The sequence below is a fragment of the Rhinopithecus roxellana genome, chromosome 6 (assembly GCF_007565055.1).
Source record: "Rhinopithecus roxellana isolate Shanxi Qingling chromosome 6, ASM756505v1, whole genome shotgun sequence".
In the NCBI taxonomy this organism is placed as follows: domain Eukaryota; kingdom Metazoa; phylum Chordata; class Mammalia; order Primates; family Cercopithecidae; genus Rhinopithecus; species Rhinopithecus roxellana.
Window position 1 is genome coordinate 147,705,238 of NC_044554.1, and position 23,839 is coordinate 147,729,076.

The window sequence follows — 23,839 nt, forward strand, 5'->3', positions numbered from 1 at the left end:
AGGAGAATGGCGTGAACCCGGGAGGCGGAGCTTACAGTGAGCTGAGATCGGGCCACTGTACTCCAGCCTGGGTGACAGCGAGACTCCGTCTCAAAAGAAAAGATAAATTCCTTAGGGTTATTAGTGCTGATCTGATGATCAAATCTAGGTCAGCCTGATTCCAGTCTACCATGCTGTGCTGCCTTCCTACTAATTTGCTTCTTGTTTGCGTATGCCCATTATTGTTTTGCTAGATTAACCTTACCAAGGACCATTTTTACCTGTTGTTATTGTTCAGAAACCTGAAGGTCCATTGTAGTAAATTGTATGACAGATTTGACACATCTGACCTCCAACTTGTCTTTTCAGCTATATCTCCTACCTGAGATAGGGTCTTGCCTTGCTCTGTTGCTCTCCAACTCCTGGGCTCAGGTGATCTTCCCTCCCAAAGTGCTGGGAATATGGGTGTGAGCCACCATTCCTGGCTCCTGTTACTCTTAATATGTATCCTTTGCTCTAGTCATATTATTCATTTACCAAGCCTGAATATGTTATTCTTTCTCATCTCTTCTGTATCCTTTTATTTACTTTATGTCTATAATGCTTTTCATCTGCTTGGTGAAAATTCCTGAGGATCCATCTCAAATGGCTCTTCTCTATAGTCTCTTCCTAGTATACAGTGTTTCCATTTTGATACGTTGCATTTTACCTTCATCTCTATACTAGTCCACTTATCACAATTAGTTGTTAATTATTTATCTAGAGTTGTACCTTTTATTAGACTGAATTCCTTGCAGGCAAAATCCATTTCCAGTTAATCTTTGTATCTCTAGTTCCTAGTACGCTACCTGTTATGTAATCAATGGTGTGCTAGGTATCTTGAATGAGTATTTTCTTTTTTTGCTTAAAATTTCACAAGTCCTATTTTTACAATAAAATAATGAGTGATTGAAAGGCAGGAATGCCATCTTAACCTCACAGTTTTACACAGTACCTGGCAGAGTTGATACATGGACATGTATTTATGAATGGACTTGCTTAGAAAGAACGTTTAATTCCTCCATCTCTTACCAAACCTAAGTTGACTTGCATTTTTCTTAATGTTTGCCAGTTTTGCTCTTGATGATGACTTTCATTTTAAGGTTACTTAGTCCATTTTTTGGATCATTTATATAGGTAAAAATGTGTTAACTTAGAGTCTCATCTCTACCCCCAAGAAATGAAAAGCAGCAAAAGCAGCTAAACTTTCCAGACTAAATTTTTCATTCTTATATCCTTTGTTAATAAGGCCTCTGGTTGCCTTTTTTTTTTTTTTTTTTTAACAGCTCTGTTAAGGTGCAGTTTACATGTAATAGAATCTGTTCATTTAAATACAGTTTGATGACTTTTGGCAAATGCATGTAGTTCTGTAACTACCATTTCACCCAAGCAGTGTAACATTTCCATTACTGCACAAAGTACCATCTTGCTCATTTGCAGTCATCCCCTCCCGCTACCCCCCGTCCTAGAAAACCTCTGGTCTGCTTTCTGTCGCTGTTGTTTTATGGCTTCCAGCATTTCATGTAATTGCAATAATACAGAATTTATCCATTCATTAGTTGATAGACATTAATCCTCTTACCAACTGATGGATATTTAAATTATTTCTGATATTTTGCTATTACAAATAATACTGCTATGAACATTCTTACACAAGTCTTTTTGTGGACATATGTTTTCGTTTTTCTTGGGTAGATACCTAGGAGTGGAATTGCGGGCTTATATGGTAAGTGTATGTGTTTAATGAAACAGCCGAATTGTTTTCCAAAGTGGCTGTACCATTTTGTATTCCCACTGGCAGTGTATGAGCATTCCAGCTGCTCCATATCCTCACCAGCACTTGGTATTTTTGTCAGTCTTTAATTTTAGTCATCCTACTGGGTGTATTAGTGTTACCTCGTTGTGGATTTTAGTTTTAATTTCCCTGGTAACTAGTGATGCTGAGCATCTTTTCATGTGCTTACAGGCCATTTGTACATATTCCTTTGTGAAGTTTCTGTTCAAATCTATTTTTTTATTGTGCTGTCTGTCATCTTTGGTTGCGACAGTTCTTTATATATCCCAGATATAATTCCTTTGTCAGATATTTTGATGTTGTTTTCTTCCAGTCTGTGGTTTGTTTTTTCTTTTTTTTACAACATTATCTTTTGAAGAGCAAAAGCCCTGAATTTTGAGGTAGTCCAATTTATCAGTATTTGTCTTAATGATTCATGCTGTTCGTCCTATCTTAAATTTTTGCCTAAATCAAAGTTATGAAGATACTCTATTTTTTCTTCCAAAAGGTTTGTAGTTTTAGCTCTCTTACTTTAGATTTTTGATCTATTTATTTTTTATATGATATGATATGTAGTCAAAGTTTATTTTGTTTATAAATACCCAGTTTTGAAACATCATGTTGAAAAGACCATCCTTTTCCTCCATAGAATTTCCTCTACATCTTGAGGTATTTTAAATGTTGAAAATACTCTATAAGTATGGGTTTACTTTCAGAATCTATCTTCTATTTTATTGATTTTTACCAAGGGTCAGAAAACTAAGGCCTATGTGCTAAATCTGGCTTTATATAAATAAAACTTTATTAGCACATGGCCATGCCCATTCGTGTAGGTATCATCTATGACTGCAACTGCAGAGACAGATTTCAGTAGTTGCAACGGAGACTGTGTGGCCCACAAAGGTGAAAATATCTACTGTTTGGCCCTTTGCAGAAAAAGATTGCCAACTCCTTATCTATTTTCTTATGCCAATACTCTACTGTCTTGTTTACTGTAGCTTTATAATACATCTTGAAATCAGGTTGCATAAGTCCCCCAGCTTTGTTCTCCCTTTTCTTTTTTTTTTTTCCCCTTAAAGACGGCGTCTCCCCCCGTCTTCCAGGCTGAAGTGAGTGGCTTGATCATGGTTCACTGCAGCCTCGACCTCTTGAGCTCAAGTGATCCTCCTGCCTCAGCCTCTGAAATAGCTGGACTACAGGCATGTGCCACTGTACCTGGCTAATGTTTTTCTTGTTTTCTTTTCTTTTTTTTTCCTGAGACAGGGTCTTACTCTGTCACCCAGGCTGTAGTGCAGTGGCGCCATCATGGCTCACTGCAGCCTTGACCTCCCAGACTCAGGTGATCCTCCCACCTCAGGTTTCTGAGTAGCTCAGACTATAGGCACATGCCATCACACCAAGCTAATTTTTGTATTTCACGTAGAGTAAGGGTTTTGCCATGTTGCCCAGGCTGGGCTCAAGTGATCCACCCACAGCCACCCAAGTACTGGGATTACAGGCATGAGCCACTGTGCCTGGCCATTGTAAAATGTTTTATTGAGATAGGGTCTCACTATGTTGTCCAGGCTTGTCTCAAACAGGCAATCCTCCTGCTTCGGCCTCCCAAGTGCCACATTGTGAAAATCATTGAGAAACAGGAAATGAAGGTGGCTTGTCCAATCTGATTCTAAGGCCTGAGGGATTGTACAGTGGCCAATAGTCACACACATCCCATTAGTAACTACTTATTTAGGAATGAAATAAACACAATACTTTTTTTTCAATTCATGTGTAGTTTTTTTTTTAATGGTCACTAAATTTGTTAGAAGACAAATACTTAACAGTCAGTAAGTAAGTCCTTACTTAACATCATAGGGCAGTTGTTAGAAACTGCAACTTTAAGTGAAAGGACTTACAGCAGGTTGAAAGAAATAACACCTCATGATCCACCCACCTCGGCCTCCTAAAGTGCTAGGATTACAGGCATGAGCCACCGCACCTGGCCCTTTTTTTTTTTCTTTCTTTTGAATCATGTTTGAAATGTTTCTTGGATTTAACCTTTCTTTTTTTTCTGTAGTCACATGCCAGTCTTGAATGACTACAGTAGCATCTCTGGGGTTTTCAGTTATGGCAAGAGTTGAAGGATATCTTTTGAATGCCTGTCTTGTTCTAAATATATCTCCTATTTCTCAGTAGCCCTGGAGTTACAAGCATAAGCCACCATGTCCAGCCTGTTCTGCTGTTTACTTATGGGCTATTACAGGACCTTTGTATTTCTGTGTACATTTTAGAATTATTTTGTCAATGTGTACAAAAGCCTACTGGGATTTTATAGGCATTGCATTGTAACTATAGTTAATTTGGGGGGAATTAATAGTGTAAAAATACTAAGTTTTCTAGTCCATGAACATGTTATATGTCTCCATTTGTTTATGCTCTTTTTAATGCATTATTTTGTTTAGTGTATAGGCTTTGCACATCTTTTGTATATTTATTACTAAACATTTTATTTATTGATTTTACTCTAAGTAGAATTACTAAAAATATCATTTTCCAATTATTTGTTGTATGTAGAAATACAATTGATTTTACATATTGATCTTGTATACCGCAACCTGACTAAATTATTTACGCTCATTTTACAAAAAAAAAACCCTAGTTTTTTTTTGAGATGGAGTCTCACTCTGTCACCTAGGCTGGAGTGCAATGGCGTGATCTTGGCTCACTGTAACCTCTACCTCCCAGGTTCAAGCAATTCTTCCTGCCTCAGCCTCCTGAGTAGCTGGGACTACAGGCGTGTGCCACCACGGTTGGCTAATTTTTTTGTATTTTTAGTAGAGACGGGATTTTACCGTGTTAGCCAGGATGGTCTCGATCTCCTAACCTTATGATCCACCTGCCTTGGGCTCCCAGAGTGCTGGGATTACAGGCATGAGCCACTGTGCCCGGCCATTTTCCTAGTTTTTATAGATTTTTTGGGATATTTCATATTCATCCTCATACCATTGTGAATAAAGATTGCTTTACTTCTTCCTTTCCAATCTACCTTAATTTTGCGTTGATCCACTGGCTATTTTGAATGGAAGTGTTGAGAGCAGACATCATTGCCTTATTATTATTGGATCTCATTATGATCTTCAGTAGAATCATTTAGTTTTTCACCATTAAGGGTCACAGTAGGTTTTTTTAGGGTGCCTTTTACGAGGTTAAAAAGGTTCCTTATTCTTTAGTTTCTGAGATTTAAAAAAAATCATGACTTGGATTTTGTAAAATATTTCTTTTGCATCAATTGAAATGATCATATTTCTTTTTCTCCTTTATTAAAAGGTAAATTACATTTATTGGTTTTTGGATGTTGAACTGCATTTGGTTTTTGGATGCTGAAGTGACTTTTTTTTGTGATAAAGCCCATTTGATCATGTTTTATTTTTTAATATTGGGTTTGACTTGCTATAAGCTAAGGCTTTTGCATCAATATTTATGAGGGATAAGGTCTCTAGTTTTTTTTGTGAAATCCTTGTTTTTGGTATCAGAATAATACTGGCTCTGTAAAACAAGTTAGGAAATGTTTCTTTGTATTTTGAAAGAGTTTATACAGGACACACTTTTATAAAAAAAAAAAACTTAAATGATAGAATTCACATTTTTCTTTTTTTAAGGAGACTTTTTGGCCAGGCATGATGGCTCATGCCTGTAATCCCAGCACTTTGGGAGGCCGAAGTGGGTGGATCACGAGGTCAGGAGTTCAAGACCAGCCTGACCAACATGGTGAAACCCCGTCTCTACTGAAAATACAAAAATTAGCCAGGCATGATAGTGCGCACCTGTAATCCCAGCTACTCAGGAGGCTGAGGCAGGAGAATCGCTTGAACCCAGGAGGCAGAGGTTGGAGTGAGCCAAGATTACACCATTGCACCTCAGCCTGGGCAAAACTGTGTCTCAAAAAAAAAAAAAAAAAGAATTTTTATTCATAGCTAAGTTGTAAGAGATTCACAGTTTACCCCAAATTAACTCAGTGAGAATGATATACTTTTGTTGGCACAAATAAATTTGAAAATACATTGGCTTTATCCTGCTTTCTGATTTTGTTATATGTGGAGGATACATTTATGAGAAGTTGAGAGCCAGCTTTTCTAACTGTATTTCCAACTGCATTCCAACTTCATAATAGGAAATAATTTTATTGTTATATTTTGACTAAATGTTTAATACTGCTGTACTTATGAAATATTTTATTGCTTTGCTTATTCATCTTTGTTTTTGTTAATTTTAGGAACTTAAAAGGAGTCTAGAAAATCAAGCAGAAAGGAAAATGGAAGGTCAGAATTTCCAGAGTCCTCAATGTCTCAACACATGCTCAGAGCAAAATGGTTATGTTCTCACACTATCAAATGCACAACCAGTTCTGCAATATGGTAATCCTTATGCATCTCAGGAAACAAGAGGTTATTACAGTATTTTTGGTTTGGGGTTAGCTGCATCTGGAGAGTTTTTTATGGTTTATATTTTCATGGATTAGCAAACTGCTGGTGTAATCAACTCCAATACAAACATTATTTTATTTGTATAATTAGCAGTTTTATTATTTAACACTGTAACTGGCCTCATCTATAAGTGATGCACCATGAGATGAGTAGTTTATTTGCTTATTACATATAGCTCACAATTTAAAAAATCACCTGGGTTAAAAATAAAAACATCTATTTTTTTCATGTACCAAAGTGGTTCTTTATATACTGTTCATCATATCTATACATACAGATGTTAATTTTAGTAACCGGTTTCACTGTACCCTTCCAAAAATTTTATTGCAGATGGAGCAGATGGTGCTTTTTACCCAGATGAAATACAAAGGCCACCTGTGAGAGTCCCCGCTTGGGGACTGGAAGACAATGTTGTCTGCAGCCAGCCTGCTCGAAACCTTAGTCGACCTGATGGCTTAGAGGACCCTGAGGATAGCAAAGTAATTTTGAATTTTCATTGTGTGAGCCTGTCCCTTTTTTATTTTTTTAGCTTATATAGAGAGTTAAGGGTGTGTGTGCATATGTGTATCTTTGTGTGTGCATGTGTGTGTGTGGAAGGAAAGTGTGTACTTGTGCCTGCACACAGTTGCCTACTTGATTTTTGGAAAAACCTGCTTGTATTTAAATTAGAAAAAAATCCACCAGTGTGCTTCAGACTTACACTTTAGGAGTTATATACTAAAGTAAAAGATTAAGTTTAGGGACTAATCTCAGAATATTGTAGTTATCAGATAGTTTAATCTTAAACATCACTAAGTAACTTACTATCTTCTTTTGATTATAGATGTACCAGGCTTGAAGCAGCAAAGTGTTAATGGCAATATTATGTTTTCTTACAGCAGCTCTTTTTGGATAATAGTTTCTTTTCTTCATAGAAGCTCTTTTTGGATTTCCTGTGCATTAAGATGAATTTAAAAGAAATGCTTTATCGTGCTCTTTGCAAGTACAGTGGTATCATGACCTGTTTCTTATTTAATCTAGTTTGCTGCATTTAATTGCTATTAACCTTTGCAGAAACTGATCAGTGTTCAGACAGGCATGATTTTAGCCCTAGTGCTCAACACCCATAATGGAGAAAAATGTATTTCTCCCTCCTGCCTTTTGGCCTCTTATGTCCATTACTGGGAATAATTAGGAAAACTGTCAGAACTTTTGTAGCCTATTTAAGGTCTAGAGTATCATCTTACTGCTTTTTCACACCTTTACCTCACATTTTGCATATTTAATCTGATCATTCTTGGCACAGATGTTACATGTGACAAGACTTTCTCTTCTGTAGTCATCTGCTTCAGTTTAATTAGCAGAATGTTCTTTCTGATCTGTGTGCTTTGCCCTCCTGCAAACCCATGAGAAGCAGTGTTAGAGTCTTGTGCTCATTTGCTGACATGCTTAGATTTGGTAATGAGATGGAGGACTTTTAATATGCACACCTTGAGTAACTTTATTTTGCAGTCAGAAGATTTTTCACATTAGAAAGTAATTATGTGTATTCAGAATTAAAAAAAATTATTGTCATTACAACAATAAAAAATAACTTGCAAATGAAGTGTTTTAGTAAGTAAGTTTAGTAAGAATATGGAAAGCAAATTTGAATTGACTTGTTCTTTCTTTCTGTTTCTCTGTCCTGGGAGTGATTAATAGCCACAGGCCCCAGCACTTTTGAGTCAGGGTTGAGGTGACCTACCTACTCTTTCAGCCTACCCTGGTGCCTAGACCTGCCATGTCTCCTCTCTTCTGCACCAGAAACTGTGGTCAGTTGTCAGATCAAAAACCTTTTGTGGCTCCCATTTACCTAACTTTAACATCATAATTATGACAGCAGCAAACATTTCTATACCCCTCTTTGCCATTAATGCTGAGCTCTTTAGATAGAGTCACTTATTGGTTCTTCATAGCAGTTCTTTATAGCAGTCCTGTCACAACTTTATAATGGAGGAAACTGAGAGACAGATTAGCTTGCCCCAAATCACATAGCTGCTGTAGGTAGAGACAGGATTGAACCTCATGAGATTGGCTATAAAAGCTGTGGTCTTAGCTCCCTGTCAAATGGACTAAACCAGAGGTTTTCCTACTTTCTTAGTTCATGGCACCCTTAGCATGTCAGTAATGTTTTTTTCACAGTAACCCCTACGCCAAAAGAAATACAGTAAGTCCTCACTTAATGTCATATATAAGTTACTGGAAATTGTGACTTTAAACCAAATGTGTATAACAAAACTAGTTTTTTCCCTCATCAGCGTTATAATGAACCGACAAAATAAATGATGTTATTTCTTTCAACCTGCTGTAAGTCCTTTCGTTTAAAGTTGCAGTTCCAAAGAATTGCTCTATGATGTTAAGTAAGGACTTACTGACAGTTAAGTATTTGTCTTCTAACAAATTTAGTGACTATTAAAAAAAAAAAAAACTACACGTAAATTGAAAGAAAATTAATGTGTTTATTTCATTCCTAAATAAGTAGTTACTAATGGGATGTGTGTGACTATTGGCCACTATACAACTCCTCAAGCCTTAGAATCAGATTGGACAAGCCACCTTCATTTCCTGTTTCTCATTGATTTTCACAATGTGGCACTTACTTTATATCACAGCAGCTGCCAACACCAGCATCTCAAAGATAAGATGACATTGAAAGGAATGGGTAGCACTATTCAAAGTTGAATCTGTGAGCCGTCTCCAGCGATTGTAGTTGTTTACGTGGTATATGACAAATCCACATGCTCCTCAACTTACAATGGTGTTACATCCTGATAAACCCATCATAAGTTGAATATGTGTTTTCGACTTGAAGGATATTTTCAGCTTACAGTGGGTTCATTGGAACATAACTCTATCATAAGTTGAGGAACGTACTGAATGTGTATTGCTTTTGTACCATCTTTTTTTTTTTTTTTTTTTTGAGACGGAGTCTCGCTCTGTCGCCCGGGCTGGAGTGCGGTGGCCGGATCTCAGCTCACTGCAAGCTCCGCCTCCCAGGTTTACGCCATTCTCCTGCCTCAGCCTCCCCAGTAGCAGGGACTACAGGCACCCGCCACCTCGCCCGGCTAGATTTTTGTATTTTTTTAGTAGAGACGGGGTTTCACCGTGTTAGCCAGGATGGTCTCGATCTCCTGACCTCGTGATCCGCCCGTCTCGGCCTCCCAAAGTGCTGGGATTACAGGCTTGAGCCACCGCGCCCGGCCGTTTAGATCTTTAAATGGATTAAAGTAATATTAATAAAAGTTTTCTGAAAAGTTTTCTTAAAATTTGGAATTGTTCATAAATACATTTCAGTACGGTATTCTCAATAAAATTTGCTTACAAGATTATTTTAGTAGTTTAGCTAAAATACTAGGTGGTGATATTTTAAAATGTGCTGTTAAACCCTTTGGGTTTGTAAGTTTCAGTGCTGAAACTGATAATTTAATAATTTGAGGTAGAAATATTTCTAAAACAGAATACATGATTCTCTGGCTTTCATTTAATATAACCTTGATGATTAAGGTTTATTTAAAAAATCAATGTTACATGGTGTCATATTCTTTTAAGATGCATAGTAAGGCTGTGTGATCTGTTACCAATAGTGAAATGCCTAACATCGGATATTTCGAGTTCTTGTCTTGCTTTTCTCTTTTTCCCAATAGCTTTTTTTTTTTTAAACTGCCAGTCAGCCTGCTTCTAATAGCTTCATTTCCCAATTAAAGTATTTTTAATCTACTATGGCTCTGAAACTAACCAGGCTTGTTGAGTAAAACAGAATAAATGTATTCTCGGCTGGGCGCAGTGGCTCAAGCCTGTAATCCCAGCACTTTGGGAGGCCAAGACGGGCGGATCACGAGGTCAGGAGATCGAGACCATCCTGGCTAACACGGTGAAACCCCGTCTCTACTAAAAAATACAACAACAACAAAAAAAACTAGCCGGGAGTGGCGGCGGGCGCCTGTAGTCCCAGCTACTGGGGAGGCTGAGGCAGGAGAATGGCGTGAACCCGGGAGGCAGAGCTTGCAGTGAGCTGAGATCCGGCCACTGCACTCCAGCCTGGGCAACAGAGCGAGACTCCATCTCAAAAAAAAAAAAAAAAAATGTATTCTCAAGTGAAGATTTCACTTATCATTTTGCCTGTCAATATCATGAGAGACTTTATTATATGTATTGGCTTCTTAGAGTGCTTACTGCATACTCTCTGATTTCAGTCTATGTTCTGAGTAGATGGTTCATGTTTTATTTCATGAGAACTTACTGTTTCTCGTTATAACATGTAGAATTATACTCTTGAACTCCTCTCCCCTTTTATTAGGTAATAGGTGGTAGAAGATAACAGAATAATCGAGTTATCATTGCCAAATTATACATGACTTAGAAAGTATAAATTACTTCTACTTTTTTTCCCCTCCAGGTATTTAACGAGCAGGGTTAACATGTCTGACAGGTTGTCTGAATCTGAAACCTTAGCTACAAACTCTACTGTTAGCTGATTCACGGAAGCAGTAAATTGGTGTAGGCTGTTAGCTATTATAAAACAGGAAAAGAAGGTTATGAGATTTTTGGTTCCATTACATTTTTGGCCTTTGGAAAATTGTATTCTATCTTAAATTAAAAATTCTAAAAAATATAATATCAAGACCTGCCCCGTTTTATCTTTCCCATTATTTTCTTCAACATTTCATAATTTTGGATTTTTGTTTTTCAAAGATGAGTGAGAAACTTTTGTTCCTTATCACTGTTTTGTAGTTATTTAAGTATACTCAGTGTTTCAGAGATGGTTGCTGGGACGCCTAAATCTGGGAGCTAGAGTAACCTGGCACAGAATCAGAATTCACTGTCAGCAGATTCAGCTACTTTCTCATCTTCCTTCTTTGTATCTACAGACTTAAAAGCTATCTGGTGCCGGGCGCGGTGGTTCACGCCTGTAATCCCAGCACTTTGGGAGGCCGAGGCAGGTGGATCACGAGGTCAGGAGATCGAGACCATCCTGGCTAACACAGTGAAACCCCGTCTCTACTTAAAAAAAAAATGCAAAAAATTAGCTGGGCGTGGCGGCGGATGCCTGTAGTCCCAGCTACTTGGGAGGCTGAGGCAGGAGAATGGCGTGAACCCGGGAGGCGGAGCTTGCAGTGAGCCGAGATCGCGCCATAGCACTCCAGCCTGGGCAACTGAGGGAGACTCCGTCTCAAAAAAAAAAAAAAGAAGCTCTCTGGATTTTAGTTACTTGATTGAATTTTTGAAGTATATAAAGTATTCCTGTTTTATCTCCCAATTTAATCCCCCATTAGGTTATCTGTCCTGTTTTCCTTTTGCTCAGTTATATCCTATGGGACTCATAGATAAAAGTATTTTACCTCTTCCTTTACTTTTCAAGAGGGGAATATTGTCAGAAGGATAGTTAAGTACCACAAATACTCATTTTGTCTTTTGTTTGTTCACTTTGCACTTCACACCATATATACTTTTTTGCTGCTCCTTCCCATAACAGACTTAACTGACCCATTAATAGCAGCTCTGGGGCAAGCATGCCTACCTAGTAACATAAAGACTTCATCAGTGCCGGCTACACTTGGGAATATGCTGTTAGTTCATGACATGGAGCAACTAACAGCTGTTGAGATATAAAAAGGAAATAGGCAATTTAGATGATGTGCCTTGTTTCAGTGTGAAATGAGCCTGTGTGTTTGGCTGTTGATGTAGCACGTACAGATATCTAAAAACTGACTGCTGGGATGCAGCCATGGGAATCCAAATCAGTGTTTTCTTTCTGATTAAAACTAGATGCACACATTTTTAGAAGTCTCACTTGACAACCTCTGAAATATTTAATTTTGGATTTTGTTCCTCTACAGCAGAGTTTTGAGGCTTGTAGTTGAGTGCATTGCTTTGTTTTAACATGTGTTAATCCAGTTGGATTTGCTGCTGTGTGTTCCCGAGAATATACATATACAAACTCACACATACTCTATTAGTTTTTCATTATAATTTCTGTATATCATGCAATGGATGTATCTTGTCAAAGAGACTGTCTTTCTTGTAAATTAAACATACAGTTATTAAATGAGAACATTTGAGACAGTAATGCAGTCTGACAATATTGAAAGTAGGGCTGAGCGTGGTGGCTCATGCCTGAAATCCCGGCACTTTGAGAGACCGAGGAGGGCGGATCACTTGAGGCCAGGAGTTTGAGATCAGCCTGGCCAACATGGTGAAACCCTGTCTCTACTAAAAATCAGCTGGGCATGGTGGTGCACACCTGTAATCCCAGCTACTCAGGAGGCTGAGGCATGAGAATTGCTTGAACCCAGGAGGCAGGAGTTGCAGTGAGCAGAGATCGTGCTACTGCACTCCAGCCTGGGTGACACAGTGACGACTCCATCTCAAAAAAAAAAAAAAAACAAAAAACTGGCCACCCAGTCTGCAGAAAGATAAAGTCAGTAAAAGTTACCTATGTATATAGGTTTGAAAAGGTCTACTGTTCTCAGCTTCATTTACACATACAGGTATGGTAAATGGTATGTCTCTATTCCTCTGAATACTGCTTTTTATTTCAAGAACACCACACTGTTAGTCCATAGTGAAATACTCTGCAGTTTCAAACATGTTTATTTGAAAGTCTAATTAAATGATAACAGAGAGAAAATTTCCTAAAGTGTAATCTTCTTTTATACAGTCAGTATGTGCTTGATTGAATTAAGGAATTTATATTTGGTTTTACTTTCCTTAAAACTTCCAAAATTATTTTTCCCCTAGGAAGATGAGAATGTGCCTACTGTTCCTGATCCTCCAAGTCAACACTTACGTGGGCATGGGACAGGCTTTTGCTTTGATTCCAGGTAGATTTTTCTTTCCTTTGTAGAATTTGGGTTAATTTAGGCCAGTGGTTCTCAAAGGTGGTCCTTGGGAACTCATTAGAAATGCACATATGTAGGGCCTGGCCTAGCTGAACCAGAAACACCAGGCATAGGCCCAGCAATCTGTGTTTTAACGTGTCCTCCGACTGATTCTGATGCATGCAATCATTTGAGAACCAGTGCCATACAAACTTTTAGCTATTAAACCAAATGCACTGATGGGAAGTTATGAGTTGTATTTATCCTTACAGTCTTACAAAAGGCATTTTCTGTTAAACGTGGAAGAATTCTTGGTACTAATTTCACATAATTGTGATTGGATTTCGGAGGTTTTAAGGGGAAAAAAAGGTTTTGTTAATCTAATTGTAAAACTAAATTTAGAGGCTCTATAAATGGGTTACACAATTGTCTACAGCAAGCATTTAGAAGCAGAGAAAGGTTTCTGGAGTAAAGACTTTTAAGGTAAGTTGTTTAGTATGAATATCAGCTAACTAGATAAATGGAACCTTGTCATATACGGACAAGTTACTGTTCTACATTTATTAGAAATATGTAATTCTTTTGTTTTTCTCTTTAAGCTTTGATGTTCACAAGAAGTGCCCCCTCTGTGAGTTAATGTTTCCTCCCAACTACGATCAGAGCAAATTTGAAGAACATGTGGAAAGTCACTGGAAGGTGTGCCCCATGTGCAGCGAGCAGTTCCCTCCTGACTATGACCAGCAGGTGTTTGAAAGGCATGTGCAGACCCATTTTGATCAGAATGTTCTAAATTTTGACTAGTTATTTTACTATGAGTTAAGACAGTTTAGCGGTAAAAAAAAAAAAAAAAAAAAAAAATCACCTAAGATAGAGCACTGAGGAGACCATAGAGTGATGCTTTCATGTACCCCCTATTGCACTTTCTGACCAGGAGCTACTTTGAGTTCGGTGTTACTAGGATCAGGGTCAGTCTTTGGTTTATCAATAAATTTTAATCTGTTAATCTTACTTGCTTTAAAACAAAGTTCTTGTGTGTTCTTATCTTTATTTATTCCCTAGTTTGCAGAATTGTCTGAATAAAGGATACAAGGATTATTGCAATGTTACTGCACTGAAAAATGTGTATTAGTGTGCTACATTATTTAGCAGAATATTCACAAGTTTCTGTTGACCTTGTTGATTGAGCATGACTACTAAATATTATGTAATAAAAAGCATTTATCATAACAGTCTTGTGAAGTAGTTCTTCAAATACAGAGAGTTCTATAATTTAGCCCATGAAATGATAGGTTTTTAATTTTCAGAAATGGAGCTGCATGTACAATGAGATCACATGCTTTTTATATGTGAAATGTTGGTTTTAGCAATTAACAGAAGGCATATTTTGCTAATTTTATGACAAAATTTTAGAATAACCTGAATGATTATTTTTAAACTATCTTGAAGTTGTATGTATATATCTAATGGGAAAATGGAACAAGAGATGTCAATATCATTGTTTTCCTATTAAATGATCTCATAACAGGGGTGTTTGTGGCATAAAATCACAGAATATATATCAGTATCTTTTTTACATTTTCCTGATGAGAATATAAATTTGAAATATTCTCAGTGATTAAAAGTACAATGCATAAACCCAAATCAAAGTAATGTGTTTCTTCAGTTATGTCTCTGCTGTATAGAACTCTCACTAACATTAAAGAACGAGGACACATTTTCCAAGATCTATAATTTCATTGTTGTCAAATTTATTTGTGAAAGTTTTTCATTAGTCTAGCATCTTGAACATCTTTTTTTGGTTTGGGCCTTTAAAATTCTTCTGAACTGTATTCCCTTTCCCTTTTATAATGTGCATGTGAATAATTTAAAGTACCAGCTTTTGATTTTGCCGCTTTTGTAGTTATCAAAATAGTTTACATTTGTTCTGAGCAAACTAAGCTATTGAAGATATTAACCTAATATTTAGACTTGGGGGCATTTTGGGTTGCTATATGTGAACTGCAGCATATGTCACTTGTATTTGTTGGTGGAAGCAGAGTTTGTATATTGTTAGAATCCTTTAAAAAGTTTGAGTCGGCCGGGCGCGGTGGCTCAAGCCTGTAATCCCAGCACTTTGGGAGGCCAAGACGGGCAGATCACGAGGTCAGGAGATTGAGACCATCCTGGCTAACACAGTGAAACCCCGTCTCTACTAAAAAAAATACAAAAACTAGCCGGGCGAGGTGGCGGGCGCCTGTAATCCCAGCTACCCGGGAGGCTGAGGCAGGAGAATGGCGTGAACCCGGGAGGCAGAGATTGCAGTGAGCCGAGATCGTGCCACTGCACTCCAGCCTGGGCGACAGAGCGAGACTCCTTCTCAAAAAAAACAAAACAACAACAAAAAAAACCAGTTTGAGTCTAGGGCAAACCAGTATTAGGCATTTGTATGCCAGCTGTTAGGACACAGCAGTCCTAGGAAGCAATAGCTTTGGAGACTCCAAGTTTCAGCTTCCTGACAGGTTATATGACAAGCAGAATATACTTAGGTAAAATATGTTCAACAATAGGGGCATTTTTGTTGCAGTTAATAATTATGGACCATGTTAACCCAAAAGTATCCTTTGAATATTACAGTAGTAGACACTGTTGATCTTACTGGCCTAGAACTTATTTTAAAATAGTTTAAATCCAAGCTTGTTATTGATAGAAAAGTAATACAGCCTAATCAAAGCAAAAAAATGTAAGGGAAAACAGTCTACGTGCATCAGCTGAACAGCCTTAGAACGAGGAACTGAATGGATATATTTATTAATTTCCATGGTAAACTTGATACTGGTTTTTCATAATGGACACTACAGAAAATAAAGAGCCATATTTATTTTTGGGTCAGAGGCAGTTTATTTTCAATGTGATTTCATTTACATTTATAAGCAGCTTTTCTTGACAGGAATTTTGATTAAATTGCCTTCAGTTCTAAAACAAACCTCTGTTGCTTTCAGACTTAATGTGCTCTGTCCCCAACAAAACATATGAAAATATAATTTAAAGCACAGTTTTCACAGACACAGTACAATACATTCACTATACACAGTATAACAAAATATTCCCATCCTTACCTGTTTAGTAATACTGTCACAATGAATAAGTAAATAGAAATTGGAATTTATCATTGAAAGAAATGTAACATGCACAATGACTATTTTATGACTGTTTAGCTGTTGAACTACTGATCCAGCCTGCAGTTTCTTGCACTAGAAGGAGCGAAGCTAAATAGTAATTGCTGGCCTAAAAAATTTTTTTTGGTCAATTGTAGGTAGATATGAAATAGCCAAGTGGGGCCTTCTTATGCACCTAGTTGCGTCTTATATCTGGATCACCCTTTTAAACATAGGATAACACTGTATATGCAGGACCAAGGCCATACTTCAGATCTGAGGAAATTTTTAGAGGGCAGTGTCTTTATAAATACTTTAAAATCCCTCATTATGAGAGATTCAGAACTTATGAATATAGAGGTTTACTCATCTGGCTAACAGAATTGTCATCCTTTCAAAATGTTTGAAAATTGAGGAGGGACCCCTGCTTCCCAGTTATGTTACGTAAGACTTTTCATCAAATGGGAACATGGGAAGAAACTTTTTAATAAGCTATTTGAGTTTATGGGCAGTTAGCTATCTTGAAGCATTTTTTATTGCATAATTAGGCAACTGGTAAACTCTCGTGTTTAAGGAATAGCACTTGGGAGAAAAGAACACTCAAGGCATGATGGTACTGTCGGTGACAAAAAACTTCGGGAATGGTCCAGATGTAGGTTACTCTAACGGGTCATATTAGTCACGCTTTTCTTTGACCACCTGCTGCAAGAAGCACTTAATTGTCAATAAGGCTCATTTTCATATTTCAGCAAAGTGTTTTATAAAGCTAAACAGACATTTCCAATGAGAACGCAGACCTCTCTACAATGTGATGAGAAAAGTGCCTTTTAAAAACAAGTCAAAAATGAGCATGAAGAGGAGGCAACAGGGGTCTTAACAAAAATGTTCCTCTTTGAAACGTGCTTAGAATTTTAGTTCTGATTTGCAACCCACAGGTTTGGTAGGGCAGTGGTTGCAAGAATTGGCAACACATAAACATTAAATTGTTGGCAATAGAGAACTACAAAGTGCTTTAAAACTTCATCTGAAGATGAAGATATAACTAAATTTCACACACACAAAATTTGCACTTAAGTATTTCAAAGTGTTTCCTAACAGATTTCAGGGACAAGTATTTCACTAAGTGGGTATCTTGGTCCGCAGATATCAATAGGCATAAATTGAATCCCTTGTATCCAGCAGGCACTCAATGAATGTGTATTAAATGAATGAATGAACTGAATAGACTATTTTGTACAAAATGCCATTTATAACACTAAAATGACTAGTAAGTCAGATGGCAAGATTTTCAGCTTTTTAAAGGGCAAAAGGATTTGCAAGATAATATAAAACACAGAAAGCACACCTTTTATGTATGTTATTTAAATATGAAAATATTTTTAGCATATTATGTTAAACATTCTTTCTTATTTATATTTCCATTACCTAAAGTCTTTCTACTCACAAATACTAACTCCATTATGTAAGGCATGGTAACCAGTTTGATAATGAAGGTATTATTTTGGTTTTGAACATATGTGAGTTGATGTGTTGAAAACTTCAATCACATTACAATCTTGAAAAAACATCTCAGTGCCAGCCCCTCCTCCCCCCAGTTGATACCACTGCAATACAATTCTACAATATGCAACATGCCCTCAATTTTATTTTGTTTTGGGGGAAATGTGCTGAAGAACCTAGAGCTTGTTTTGTTTAGCACCTTATATCAAAGTAATGAAAATGGGTATGATGATTACATGTGCAAATGTACAAAATCATTAACTCTACAAAGATACATCATTCCAAAATTACAGAAAAAATTTAAAGCATGCATTTAATTCTTTTTCTTTAAAGGGTTGCTGAATGCTTCCCCTGAAAAAAGGTGGCTGTTTTCAAAATCAGCAACTGCTGGTGAGGATTTCTTGGCACAGTTATGACCAGCATGTTATTGCTGCATCTTCCTGATGATCTCAGCTGACACCGGGGGATGGAAATTGATTGTGTGGTGCCGCAGGCCCTGAGCTGTCTTGTAACTCTTCCCACAGCGACATTTGAATGGTTTGCGGACACGAATCTGTGTTCTGTGACCATTCTTAGCGTGGTACTTTATGCCATTCACATTCTGTGGAGAAGACGAAAATATTTCTTATTAGACGGATTCACAGAATGCCTGTCAAACTTGGGAAACCTCAGTTTGGGTCTGGACTGCAGTTCCTGGATGGCAGCTGTTTAGAGTGTAGTCTTTTACAAGGACTCTAGTTGGGACCCTTAGGGACATTCTGGTGTGTCAATCATGGGCTGTACGGATGGCCACACACACAGCTGACTCCAAATTTCAGATGTGCCTCAATTACTCTGAAAATGAAATTACTGATTTCTTTCAATTTTATATAAAATATACATTTAGGACTTATTAGACTGTATAAAGAAAATCCTCTGAATCTTTTCCACTCTAAATAAAGTTAACAGTGAACAATCCTATACAAATGTCCTCAGCATGACCAACAAAATATCTTTCTAAAGAAAAAAAAAACACATTAGGGCACATCTCAAAGTTTGACGTATAGAAATTTTTGATTTGAAAACTCAATTTACATCTTGCTTCTAGACAACTGTGTTAACAGTTCCCTACCATGTCTTAACCAGAGTTTCTGTCAATTTTCTGCTCTGCCCTAAGCCAGTATCTCTGATGCCACTGTGGGAGCTACTTGTTGCCCAAATCGTGCCCCCACTGTACAATTGTATATGTTTAATAAGCACCTGTGGTCAGACTGGGCCTTACCTTAAGTATTACATTCCAAACTTACAATGAACTTTAAAAATTTAAGGTTATTTATATAATGTTAGTCACTAAGATTGGACTTCTTAGCATCTGGATACTAAAGTTATCAAAATGCTGTCTGAATTTCTATTAATCGGTTTTGCTAGCTCACCAGCACATTCTATGTAAGACTCCATTCTTAGAGTCACTCTCTACAGTTTTAACAACCAGTAATCCTCATCCCAATTAAATGGTGAGGAAACAGGCTCAAGGGTAGTAAGTAACTGGTGGAAGATTTAAGAAGGGATGGCAGAGGTGTGGTATTTGAGCATAGGTCTTAATTTCCAAGTGAGCAATTGCCAGATTAGAGAGTAAGGGAACACAGAAGACAGCCTAAAAACAAAAAGCACAGATTTTAGGAGAGTGAGCTGTTTCCTAAAATACTACCTAAATCCAGTCCTGCTAGGCCCAGTCCCTTGCCCAGCTAAAGGATTCCAACACAATACTGTTCTCACTCTTCATGGGATGCCTTTAAAGAGCTGCCAGAAAACAGCTCCCTGCTGTTGTCTCATGAATATCTAGCACAGTGCCTGGCACATTGTAGATGCTCAGTAAGTCTCTGTGAGTAAATGAAGTTACAACAGCACTTCCCAAGTTCATGCCTCACTAGTATGGAAGAAGGGTTGCTACTAAATATAAATGTTTGGTGGTTATTCCACTACATTAGAGATGTGCAATGCACATTCATGTTTTTAAAAAGTCCTTGGAAGAGAACTCTGCTGGACTTTGTTGAGCCCAGGAGTGCCAAGTAGCAGTTGGCTCAGAGTCTGAAAGTTGTCCAGTGATTTGAAGCAGGACAAACAGTCTGCTTTGAACACCTGGCTCCAGGCCTTCTGTACCTCAGCCTTGTCCTTCCAGCATCAATCTTTTCAAACATAAGTTCTTCAGTCTTGTTAAGAGGCATGTTGGGAGTTTCAGAGCCTGCAGGGGCAGGAAAGGGAAGGGTAGTGGCAGTGGCAGAATCAGACCCACTGAGATGTTTGATGGGTAGATATGTCCTGCCAGTCCCTGGCGGTTCCATCCCCTCCGAGGCCCAGGCACATAAGTGAAGAGGCCAACGTGTGTATCGAGCCCAAGTGAGCCTTCAGATGATTCTAGCCCCAGCTGGTGCCTTAGAGCCACTGCGTGAGAGACCCCAGGTGAGAACCACCTTGTTGAGCCAGGCAGCCCAGAGAACTGTAAAAGATAATTGTTTTAAGCCATGTATTGTGTGTGTGAGAGAGACAGAAAGAGAATGAATATTAGTTTTACGGCCATTAGAAAAAGACTTCCAACTTTAATATGGTAGAAAGTGTCCTGGGTTACAAATGCTAGAAATGCGCACCTGCCTGCTTAGTAATATCCCATTTATAGCTCAACAAATATTGAGCACCTAGCAGGGTCCTTTTCCGCGGATGAAGGGTTACTAAAACATTTCATGTCCTTGTTTTCATGGGGAACTTGACGCAGGACAGATCATTAGTAATCCAGCTACCTCTGTGCCCCAGAACCATTCAAACCTTGTCAGAAAATACAGGAAACCAAAAACAGAAAAGCATTAACCAAGAAACAGAAAGGCAGAGCAACTCTTAACGGTGTCAGGGCTTAGCCATTCCATTGAGGGCTGAGGCTTTTATAACTAATTAGGCTAAAAAAAAAAGATTTAAGACCAGAAATTGCTAAAACCAGAGAAGCCAGTCCAACGTGAAGTCAGATCTGTCGTTCATCAAGAGAAGGACAAGCCAGGGCTGAGGGGATTCCAGCAGGTGCTGTGGCCCGTTCCCAGCTTGAATGTAAACATTATGTTGTGTGTCTGGCATGAGACTGTGAGGAAAACAGCCAACACTACACACACATCAGCTTTATGGAAAAATCAGGAAGCACATTTAGAAACATAAGATATTTCCAGGGTTGGTCAAAGAACCTGCTGTGCCATCACTCCTTTGTCTTTGCTGCTGTGATTAAAAATGTTGACAAGTGTCAGTGGGTTGCCCTTATCACAAATGTTAGTACAAGGTCAAGTAAGACTCATGTTAAGACATTTCCTCCATCCAGCCATTCAGTTAGAGGCCGCAGGAACATTCTCTTTACAAGACCAGAGGAGCTCTGAAAAGATCCACCGAAGTTTCTTATTGCATCAGTCCTGAAACAAATTTGATCTTTCAAAAATATTAGGAAAAAAAAAAAAATAATGGCCGGAAACCTGAAATGCTGAAATTGCTGAAATTCTTTGGTCTTTGAAAAAAATGGAACCAAGCGTAAAAGGGCAAGGAAGGTTGCTAACATTTATTAAGAGCTTATCATACTGGGCACCTGATGTCAACGGCCTTATTTAATACTCATGTTCTGGATGAAAGAACTGACTCCTAGAGGAGGTGAGTGACTTGGCCAAGATCACATGGCTCGTAAATGACAGAACTGGAATAGGAACCCAGGGATGTCCGATTCCATAGTCCATATTTCCTCATGTAGTCTCCTAACATGCTAGGTACTCGTTAATTACAACAACCAGCTGGTGGTCTTTGAAAAATCTTACCAGTTGGGAAGAAGGATTGGGATAATAGTCTGGAGAAAACTGTCTGTGAGTTACAATGATGCTCTGACATCAAGCTAGTAAGGGAAGAAAGTGGGAAGGTAGGAGGTAGAAAGGAGGACTTAGGTGGGGGGTTCTACCATTAGGAACTACTTGTCCCCTCTGATGGAATTAGGCCAGTCAATAGCAGGCGATTTAGAGGCTTTTCTAAAAAGTCTACTCCAAATCAAATCATGAAGCCTAAAGTCCAGATGCCAAGCTGGGCCATCCTGTCCTTACCTGTATGGGATCTTTGTTGTCAGTACTCAGGCCTTCATGTGTGCAACATGACACTTGACCTAGATAAGCCCAATGGTCAGTTTCCCAGGGGCCTGGATGTTGTACACAATGGAGAAGATGAAGTTGCTTGGGGATTTGATGAGGAAGAAGAGTAAGAAAACAAATTGGGGATGGTAGTAGTGGTAATGGTGGGGGTTAAAAGTGAAACCACTTGCAGCAATGTGGACACCCCAACAGCCGCAGAAAGCAGGAGGGCTGAGGCGCACGCAGTTCCCTACTGGCCACTGCACACCAGCACACAGGTGTCTGGCAAGTTGGGTGGGGTCTTTAGGAACAAAAGGATTGTCTCTTCCCTCAGTCATTTAAGTAATCTGTTCAGTTAGACAACTGCAGAAATTCAGAAAACACAGAAGAGCATTAAAAAAGAGCAGATACTATCACTGTTAATATTTGAGTTAATTATATCTTGAGTTACATCACTGAGTTAATAATCTCCCTCAATACCTTTTTTCCACTTAATGTTACTTTGTGAGCACTCCCTCATCATTAAGTGTTTCTCCGTGTTTGAAAACGGGACACTATCTGGGTCTGTCTCTGTTGATGAAACTGTCACCGTGCAGAGGACTCCAGAGGAACTTTGGGGGGGGGGGGCGGGGTATTGTTCTGTTTTACATTTCTTAAAAAACAAAACAAAAAAACTTTAAAATGCCTTTAATCTTCGCCATTCTTTTTTTTTTTTTTTTTTTTGGAGACGGAGTCTCGCTCTGTCGCCCAGGCTGGAGTGCAGTGGCCAGATCTCAGCTCACTGCAAGCTCCACCTCCCGGGTTCACGCCATTCTCCTGCCTCAGCCTCCCGAGTAGCTGGGACTACAGGCACCCGCCACCTCGCCCGGCTAGTTTTTTGTATTTTTAGTAGAGATGGGGTTTCACTGTGTTAGCCAGGATGGTCTCGATCTCCTGACCTCGTGATCCGCCCGTCTCGGCCTCCCAAAGTGCTGGGATTACAGGCTTGAGCCACCGCACCCGGCCTAATCTTCGCCATTCTAATATAAAAATTATCAAAGGGAAAAAACCTCAAAGCACTTCAACCCATCTTTGAAACCTGTCTGCATTATAAGGAAGGGAAGTCGCCTCTGCTCCCTGAATTCAGGCAAGCGTGAGCAGGGCAAGGGTGGCGGGCTCAGTGGTTGGGGCCTGGAGCGCCTCTGGGAAGGATACAAAGGAAATAATCCCCCCATGGCTTTGGGGCTCCGGGGCTCAGTGGGGAGCCCACATTTCCCTGTTCCCATGGGCTACGCCTTGATTTCTTTGCCCTCAGAGCATCTGTCACATCTGAGACCTGTGCTGGGTGCTGAGGAGGGACAGGGAGCTCTGAGGGTTTTGGGAGCAGTAAGGGAGATGGTGCCTCAATGTAGAAAGAGCATGTGGGGAGGATGAGAATTTGACCTACGAGAGGCGGAGAGGGGAGTCGGTCTGGGAGGTTGGTGAGGGCTCCCAGAGGTGGTGGCACTGGAGCTGTGCTGGAGAAAGTAGCGGAATTAAAATGAGAGATACTGAGGGAGAGAGGAAGAGATGGGGGACCGGAATATGCCTCTTTGCCCTAAGGACTGTTTAGCCGAAGGCAGTTAAGCAGCAGCAGATGCAGGAAGGAGTCCCTGTTCTCCCTCTGTGTGCCTAAAAACAGGACACAAATTTACAAAGACAAAGGAAAGCCCACTCCCACTTCTTCCAGGGAGATCAAAGGTTAACCAACGAAGAGGACTTTAGACTCTTTCGGGCCTGGAGATGGTACTGGAGGAATCTACAGTAACAAGCTAATACACTAACAGGACTTTTGTCTGCCTTTTGTTTTTCTTTTTTCCTTCCACAAGTTGCTGCTCCCAGAGACTCAAAGCCCTTTTCCTTTGTTACTTCTCTAAAAATGTACTTAACTGTTCTTTGTTGAAGATGCTGTATAAGCTGTGAGAACCGCCCATTTCCTGGGTGTCTTGTCTCCCATGTGTATATGAAATACACATGTTGA

General features: G+C 38.9%; 2 protein-coding genes across 8 annotated transcripts in view; one reads left to right on the forward strand and one right to left on the reverse strand.

Moving 5' to 3' along the window:
• Nucleotides 1-14,809, forward strand: part of TAX1BP1 (Tax1 binding protein 1) — an 86,653-nt gene extending 71,844 nt beyond the window's left edge. For 3 of the 7 annotated variants that reach the window (XM_010388316.2, XM_010388320.2, XM_010388317.2), the window contains 4 exons: nt 6,045-6,216; nt 6,586-6,734; nt 13,012-13,094; nt 13,691-14,809. In XM_010388316.2, the coding sequence (XP_010386618.2) occupies nt 6,045-6,216; nt 6,586-6,734; nt 13,012-13,094; nt 13,691-13,892 (606 nt within the window). In that variant the 3' untranslated portion in view covers nt 13,893-14,809. The remainder of the gene's footprint in view (nt 1-6,044; nt 6,217-6,585; nt 6,735-13,011; nt 13,095-13,690) is intronic. The other 4 variants (XM_010388318.2, XM_030932575.1, XM_010388321.2 and 1 more) reach the window with 2 other exon arrangements.
• Nucleotides 14,810-15,944: 1,135 nt separating this feature from the next.
• JAZF1 (JAZF zinc finger 1) overlaps nt 15,945-23,839 on the reverse strand; it is a 356,585-nt gene continuing 348,690 nt past the window's right edge. The window contains exon 5 of the mRNA XM_030932576.1: nt 15,945-18,326. Coding sequence (XP_030788436.1) covers nt 18,150-18,326 — 177 coding nt within the window. The 3' untranslated portion in view covers nt 15,945-18,149. The remainder of the gene's footprint in view (nt 18,327-23,839) is intronic.